Source organism: Merops nubicus, unplaced genomic scaffold (assembly GCF_000691845.1).
Source record: "Merops nubicus isolate BGI_N331 unplaced genomic scaffold, ASM69184v1 Scaffold10693, whole genome shotgun sequence".
Lineage (NCBI taxonomy): Eukaryota > Metazoa > Chordata > Aves > Coraciiformes > Meropidae > Merops > Merops nubicus.
Genome location: NW_008599561.1, coordinates 2876 through 11273, shown reverse-complemented (window position 1 = coordinate 11273; position 8398 = coordinate 2876). Strand labels below are relative to the sequence as shown.

The following is an 8398-nucleotide window of genomic DNA, read 5'->3' as shown; positions in this document are numbered from 1 at the left end:
GTTGACTGCCTTGTGCATCCATGGTTTGAGTTTCTGAGCTCCACAGGCTGTTTTGCTAGAGTTGCACACAGGGTATGCTGTAGCCTTGTTGCCATCCTCCTGTTTTCAAGATGCAGAGTCGTCTGTGATGCAGTTTTAGCGGAGTGCAGAAACTAATCTTCACAGGAGTACCGCATTCCTCAATTTCACTGCTGTGTTTGGTTATCATAGAATGGTTTGGGTTGGAAGAGACCATAAAGATCACCTAGTTCCCCCCCTGCTGCCATGGTCAGGGGCATCTCCCACTACAAGAGGTTGTGCAAGGCCCCATCCAACCTGGCTTTGAAAACCTCCAGTGATGGCGCGTCTGCACCTTCCCTGGGCAACCTGTCTCACCACCCTCATAGTGAAGAACTTCTTCCTTACGTCTGTTCCAAAGCTACCCTAGCCCAGTTGGAAGCTGTTACCCCTTTTCCTATCATGACAAGCCCTTGCAAAAAGTCCCTCCCTAGCCTTCTTGTAGGTCCCCTTCAAGTACTGGAAAGCTGCAATAACTTCTTCTACAGGCTGAACAACCCAAACTCTCTCAGTTTGTCCTTGTAGCAGAAGTGTTCCAGCCCTCACATCATCTTTGTGGCCCTCTTCCAGACCTGCTCTAACAGGTCCGTGTCCTGAGCCTTAACTCACACAGTTCCTTCTGGTATCTCTTGTCTGCTGTTCATCCTCACTAGACTTGAGACAGACACCCATACCCAGCCTTCAGTCAGTTAGACTGACTGTTCCACCTGTTAACCAGAGTCATCACTTTCTCATTCAAGAGAAAGACATTTCACTTAGAGGGCACTGAGGCATTTGACTCTCCTTGTTAATGCTTTGGCTTTGTGGAAGGGCTCGGAACAAAATAATTTTCCTTCCTTAGTAAGCATTTTTCTGTTATCTGTGCATTCTGAACATTCTTTTGGAATGGGATGAGAGCAATTCAAGGATTTAATTAAGTCATTGAGCTAATGACTACGCCATTAAAATGTCAATATATCCGAAATAACCCTGGAAAGTTAAAGAACTTGTGATTTCATTATTTCTTTTTCTTTTTATACACTCCACATAAATTTAGGATTTGTATAATTCATAGATATTTTTCATTAGTCAAATCATTCTGTAGCTTGAATTGTCAGGAAGGGGCCTTCATCCGGTCAGAAATGAAGGTGTGAGCAACTGAAGCTTGCTAGCACAGTACCCTTCAAATTCTTAAGTCTTCATATGGTTAGGACAACTCTTCAACAACACGGTGTAAGACACAAGAACATAAGTATAGCTGCATACCCGTAACCATTTGTAAATTTGCCAATTCACTTTGTTCAGAGGATTTAGGAATGCTGGGATTTTGAGTACATCCTTGTCATTTTAGGTATGTTCTCAGGATGGGGCCTGTCCTTGTAAATGTGCAAATGAAACACCTTTTGCAAAAACAAACTGCAGAAAGAATTCATTCCTGGGTTTAGTATTCTTCCACTGCTAGATACTAATTTTACTGGGCAAGCAACACAGTGCATGCCTGTCCTGGCACCATGCAAGCCACTGCTCTGCCAGCATGTACAGGTGACCCAGGGCCTTGCAACAAGGAAGAGTGACCTTGTCTTCTTTAGCACAGCCTTGGTCATAGCCAACCCCAGTGTCGCAGACCCCAGCTGCCTCTCCTCCTGTGCCCTGGCACTAAGGCAGGGACACCCAAGGAGAGGCCCTAGGCCCCCCTACCCTGGCGCTGGATCTATGGTGGCGCCTGTGGCAGGCAGGTGCTAGAGGGGAGCCACAGGGCTCAGCCACTTCCAGGTCATTCCCTGGTGCTGGCAGAAGAGGGAAAAGGCACCTTGGGTCTCACACAGCTTCCCTGCAATCAAGCTGCTGCTGGAGCTGAGTGGCCACAAAGCTGTGAGTGTCCCTCCTGCCTCTGCTCCGCTCCCAGAGGCTACTCCAGCACAGCATCAGGTGGATCACTTCTCACCTCCTCTTTTCCCTTTCCCCAGGCAAAGACACTACATGCCCGTAGCCTGGGGAGGCTGGCTGAGGGCGAGGCAAAGGTGAGGATTGCTCATGGTGCAGCCATGGCTGCCCTGTTGCCTTACACATGGTCAGAGGCCAAAGCAGCTTGCTGGGGTCCCTTTCTGCTGTGGGGCTCTGTGGTGAGTGCAGTGCATTTCTTGAAGGCTGGTGCAGAGCAGCGGCCAGCGCCCTTGCCCACTGGCAGCAAAGGTAGCCTTGGCCACTTGGCCGACAAGTTTGGAGAAGAAGGGGGCAGGATGGCCCTTCTCTGGCAGGCAGGGACTCCTGCTGTTCTGGAGCTGCTGCTACCTTTCCTGCACGGACGTCTGTCGCTACCACCCTGTGGCAGGGGAGAGCTGAGCTCCCAGGGCCGCTCATTCCCAAATCATGCCTCTCCCGTGTGCTCTGCAGCAGGGGGACGGTGCTCAGAGGGTCCAGGAGTGTTCTCCTGGTACTTCTTCTCCATGGCTCTTTCTCTTTTCTCCTCAGCAGCTGGGACCCACAGGAGAAGGAGGGGCTACCCTGGCCCTTTGCACATGAGGGAGGTCAGCTGCTGCAGACATGCCCAGGCCGTTTGGCTCTGCTGGCAGTGGTGGTCTCTGCAGCCAGGACGGCACACTGCCCCAGCCCATCCTGGTAAAAAAGCCTGGCCAGGGAGTCCCCAGCCAGCTGGCTCCTCTGGAGAGGTGGTATCCCCAGCAGAGGGACCCCAGGTGGGGCTCAGGGACAAACCTGTCTCATCCCACCCACAGCCACCCCTTCATCTTGCTCTAGTGGGATCTACAGAGCCATCCACAGTTGCTTCTACTCCTGAGGAAGGTTCACCTACCCCAGAGCTTGTGTCCTGCCAAGCAACTCTCTTCCTCTACACTCTGCAGTACCTGCTGGCTCTCCCACAGGGACACAGACATCCCTGCATAGTGGGATCTTCCAGCTGATGGCCAGTGAGCACACCTCCTGGGAACTCCAGGGAGCCCTTAACAGCAGAGCAGAGATCCATCTCAAAAGCTGTCTTGCACACCTCCTGGCTGCTGTCTTGAATGTGAACTCTGCTGACCTGAAACCAAGCAGCTCCTGGCTCTGTTGGTTCTAAAAGGCAACTGTGAGAGTAGAAGCCAAACCCCAGCTGCCTGCTCATGAACCAGAGTGCTGGGGATGCTGAAAAGGAAGTAATTGTTGGTTGAGTCTGAAATTGGCATGGGAGGCGACTAAGGAATTGCTGGCAGAAGAAAAGTCCTACCTACAGTCGCAGCAGGAAGAACTCTAATGGTCCTATCTACCAATAGCTGTGCAGCATTTTTTCCTTAATCACTTATGGAACACCAGATAAACCAATAGGCAAGGAAAAAAACTCTGAAATCCCTGCATTTTAACATTTTTCTTCTCTACCTTTCTAAAGAATACTAAACCTTGATGACTGCTTAGGTAAGCTAGGCTATGAATTCTGGAAAGCTGCACTGCATAAGCAGCTACTTGTGCTTACTGTTGAAATCTGTATTCCAACCTCTTGTTAAGGCCTGGTCTCTAAAAGAGTTCAGCTACACTCTTAAGATCCAGCCATGAAGAAGTACATCCTTCAGGATTTTAGAGAGGTCTGTAGCACTCTACAGTAATGAGGTTTGGGCAAAAAAAGGTGAATGTCCCACAAAGACCTTTTGCCTTCTTAAAGTAATCAGGTTTTTAGTGTTGAGGTATAAAGTTCTTAAGACAGACTGAGGCATCATACCAGTCCTGTAAGAATCTCTTTATTTGTGTCCATTTTAATTTAGCACATTACAACTTCAGCACAGACATGAGCAGATGTGTGTACCAACTTATTAAAGGTCACATAAATGTTGTGAAGACGCATGAGAAGACCACTGATCTCTGGGGCCAGCCCAGTGGGCTACCTGCAGGAAAGGATAGCTTGCTGCAGAAATTCAATCACTTCTCTTGGTATCAAGGCAAACATGATCAAGTTGTTAACAACAGACAGTAGTTTTACTTCAACTAGAAATCTGACAAAAGGAGTGCTGAATTTAACCACTTTTCAAGAAGTACTAAGTTGTAAAGACAAGAAGTTGACTTAAAGCCTGTTAAGTTCTAAGAGAGATGTAAGGGAATGTTTTAACACTTCCCTACAAAAGTTTTATCCCCAATAATAGCAGCAGAACTGTTGAGTAGTATGAGAAAATAAAAATAAATTTTTGTCTCTACTACAGACCTTGTTAGGCTTGGACAGATAAGATTTATCAGCAGCTTTTAAAGAAGTTATGTACTGCTTTGTACCTAAATCAAATAGATTAAATGTCGTTATTATTACTTATTTCAAAGAGTGAAACTGAATTACATTGGCTACATGATGACTATATACGCAGCTGATAGTGTTTAAAACTCAGCGCTAGGATTTACTATGGCTTACAGAAAAGCCATAATCACTTAAATGGTGAGTCACTTCAAACTTCTACAGCAAAGGCTGTAGATGTAAGCAAGTAAAACTTTGTCCTCTTCAGTACATCCACTATTAACAAAAAGTCGTCATGGAATGATTAGCTGTGGTATTTTACATTTTTCCCTTGTAAAGATAAAATGCACACTGTCCTACAGAAAATAGTGCATGGCATGTGTCATACTTCCCATCCAAGTTGACAGTTTTAAGGCCTGTTTTCCAGCTTTCCAGACACTTTTATATACCTGCTTATAATACTTATCCTTCAAATTTAAAGCAGACCTGTACTGCACTGTGTGCTTAATTCTTTTGCAGTTTTTCTATCTGAAAATTTACAGTGAAACTTTATATACCAACCTGTTGCAGAAAAACCAAAGTCTTCAGAGGTCAATTTTAAGATTAAATCTTGAACTTAGAATTGTGGACCAGATACCTCTTTTTACCACATCAAAAGCTTAAGCTTACCATCTACACATTCTGCGAGGTAGGAGCTGTCATAGCATTACTGTAGGCTTTAAAGAAATTTTATCAGGGAGATTTCAGTAATTCATGCAGAATTTGTAGAAAATACTGCAGTGTGAAAGAGTAAACAGTTTTAGACTTTAAAAAAAGTATTCTTTTCCCCTTTGCATTCTTACCAATTAGTCAGGAATATATCAAGTAATGACAACAGCATCTCTCTTCAGGAAGTTTCAGTGCTCATGAAAATTTGCTCGTAGTACTGTCATAGAGATTGCAGACTTGTATGACCAGAAAAAGCTCCTGATGTTTGTATTCCATCCCATTAATGACGTGGTTGTGGGGGCTGACTCTTAAGACAGATAAGACACCGCACATGACTTTAGGAAAAAGTGTTTGCAGTGGGATCACTCCTTAGCGAAAGGTGGTTTGTGCCTTTGAATGTGACATCAAAAGACACTCGTGACAATTTTAGATGACAACCTTATTTAGCAAAAAGAGGCAAGGAGTTATACTTTTGTCATCTGGTGCTAAGCTTGTGCAATTTAACGCATGCTAACACAAGCCTGATCACTTGAATGAAGTTACCTTCCTATACTTGATATCTATCCACTTATAGAATATACACACTGTACCAAATACTGTTACAGCAAGACATGCAACAGTGAATAATCTCTACCATCAGGTGTCTAGGACATGTAATTTCATAATTTACAACTGTATTGGTGGAGAATACATCCATTACACCATTTTTCACATATTCCCCTGTATAGCCCAAAAGATCTGTTCAGGTTAGTATTTCCTTACAGAACAGCTTCATGTTACTAGATGCACCGCAGTGAAAGCGGTAAGAGTGATTACATACACAGAGACAACTAAAGTGCAGAGCCTGTGGGATATGTAATTTTTATTTGTTATTGCAGGAAGAGTTTACTGAAAGATTTCTTCTGCATGAAGATGAATATAATATTTTCATTAAAATTCAGATGCTGCCACTGCATTGCTTTTAAATAAAAATGCTTAGTTTCTATAAAGACAGAGCAAAGTAGTAAGCAAACTTACAACACATTCGTTGAATACAGAAACAAGGCATATATCCAAGGCAATATTATTAAAATTATACCACAGTTCCCAGTTACATCAAGCTTCATGAAAGAGGTGGTACGGAAACTTTATCCAGTTAATAATTTAAGTGCTTTTCTTTTCTTCACCCAGTAAGTTCACTGTTGCTTTTTTGGCTGCAGAAAAAACAAATTTAATCTTAGAGGCCTACAGACTTAAGTGGTTTATTCAGTGTTCTTGAGCTGCCTAAAAAAAATAATCTTAAGTCACAAAAAAAAATCACAGAAGAAATAATAGCTTCTGTATACACACACAGAGAAATAATGAAAAAAAACAAACGTATGAAGAGTTAAAAAAAATAAACTCTAAGAAAGGAGCAGCACAATAAACAGCACAGACTGACTTAGAACTATTATATCACTAAAACAGAGCCACTCAGTATTTAGGACATACATGCTTACAGCAAGAAATATACAACCAAGCTGATGAAGTAGTGCTGTAATAATGCTAATGCATGTGTGTGTGCATGATTTCTTAAAAGAAAATACATGGATGTGGAAATCTTTATATGTAAAAATAGGAAAAAGAAAGAGTAAGTGATAGAATGAGGACAGAAAAATCCCTGTGTGCAACACAGGAGAACATTATTTAAGGTACATGTCTAACAATAATGATTCAGGAATGGTCACAGTGAAATTTCAGGCGTAGTTCAGAAAGGATCATTTAAATACCAACAGTAAAACTGCTTAGGTTGGTAAAAGTAAGTGAGACTGCACATGTTGCTTGGGAGAAAGGAGACTTTAGGTGCTTTGAAATATCTTAGAAATAAATGTCTTTTAAACGAAATGGAAAAAAACTTTTATTTTAGCTACTTCATACATTTCTTTCTCTTATTCATAAAACTATCGTCAGACATTTTAGCGTATGAAGGTCCACTATAGATTGCAAGGAAATAAAAGCCAAAATTAAACATTCTGCAGGCTGTGAAAACATTTATTCCAACCAATTAAAAAAATAATTTCTTAAAGAAGGGTCTCTATGAATAGGATAAGAATCCTATGATCTCCAGAGGAAGGAAAAATATAAAAACAATCTCATTTCACATATTGCTCTTTATTAGAATTAAAGCAGCCCTTCTGTACTATCAGGTATTTGAGATTATGTTTTAGGAGGCAAAGAATACACTGAACCAACAGCTGTATTTATGGAAGGTACTGCCTGAGGATGTTTAGACCTGCCTCTAGAGAGAATGTTGACAGTGACATGTATGGTGGGAAGACAAACTAATTAGCTGTTTCTTCCACTCCTAGAGCTTGCATCCATTCTAGTGTAACCACACTCCTAGAAAGCAAGATCCACTGCAATCTTCTTTTCCTGGCACCTTCACCGAAATTTCACTTCTCCGTTATAATTTACACAGCCTTCTTACAGTTTCCACACCCTCCTCACCTGATTCATTAGCAATTTTAGAGTTGCCCAGGGCAACTCCTCCTGCCTGATGCTGTTACTGAATGGTCTTTTCCTCACCTTCTTTAGTGATGGTATCTGCAGTCTCTGCAGCCTTGTCCTTCAGGTCTTTAACCACACTGTCGAGCTGAGCCTCATGCTTCAGGAAGAACGGCCGGATAATTCGGTGATAGAGAAATTCTGCCCCATTAGAAGGACTTGGAGCCATGCACCACAACAGAAAGCCACACTACAATGAACAAGAACATCTGCGTAAGTAGAAGAAACTGGCAGGAGAGAAGGTGTAGCATACCTTCCTAACTTTGCCACAGACTTGAGCTTATTTAAAATAGTACATCATCCCATTCATTTTGTATGGCCAATGTCCAATAAGTGTGCACATCAGTATAGTTACATACAGAGAATCTTTATAGTGGAATAACTGCATGGATACTGATAGGATAAAGAAAGAAGTACTGTAACAGTAAAGCTAATCTAGTAACTCATGTTATGAAAATTGCTTGTACTTTTTTTATTTTTAAGGTAGAATATAAAACCTCATCAGATAAAAAAACTAGTCTCTCTGGGTACCTCTAAACTATGTGGCACAGGCCTAACTAAAGGGCTAGGTAGGTCCCTAATCCCTAGGATGTAGACATCCAGCCAAAACATCCTTGTCCTCACTGCCTCCATGCTTTGAAAACGCTGCGGGGGAAGGAGAGGGATTGTGTGCATCCCAGAGCTGAAGTAATCAAGACGAAAGATATCCAAGCTAACACAGTCTGCACAAACAAGGGTAATTCCTTTGGATAGCACAGTTTAGATATAGCTTTTATATCACAATCTACTGTCTGGGCAAAAAACAACCAAACACTGTAGCGCGTGGGGTAATATTTCTGCATTTAAAGGGTTTGGAAAGACGGGTATTACATGTTATTACCGATATCTGTCTTTACTATTGAAGCACCTTTATGTGGCCCCAGT

At 42.5% G+C, this 8398-nt stretch overlaps 1 protein-coding gene across 1 annotated transcript; it reads right to left on the bottom strand.

The window, feature by feature from the left end:
- Positions 1 to 6094: 6094 nt before the first annotated feature.
- On the bottom strand, positions 6095 to 7664 carry LOC103770181 (receptor expression-enhancing protein 5-like; the record flags this gene model as incomplete). The annotated part of the gene is made up of 2 exons (XM_008937431.1): positions 6095 to 6144; positions 7496 to 7664. Coding segments are annotated over 2 exons (219 nt in total), but the record flags the coding sequence as incomplete, so codon positions are not given.
- Between the last annotated feature and the right edge of the window lie 734 nt (positions 7665 to 8398).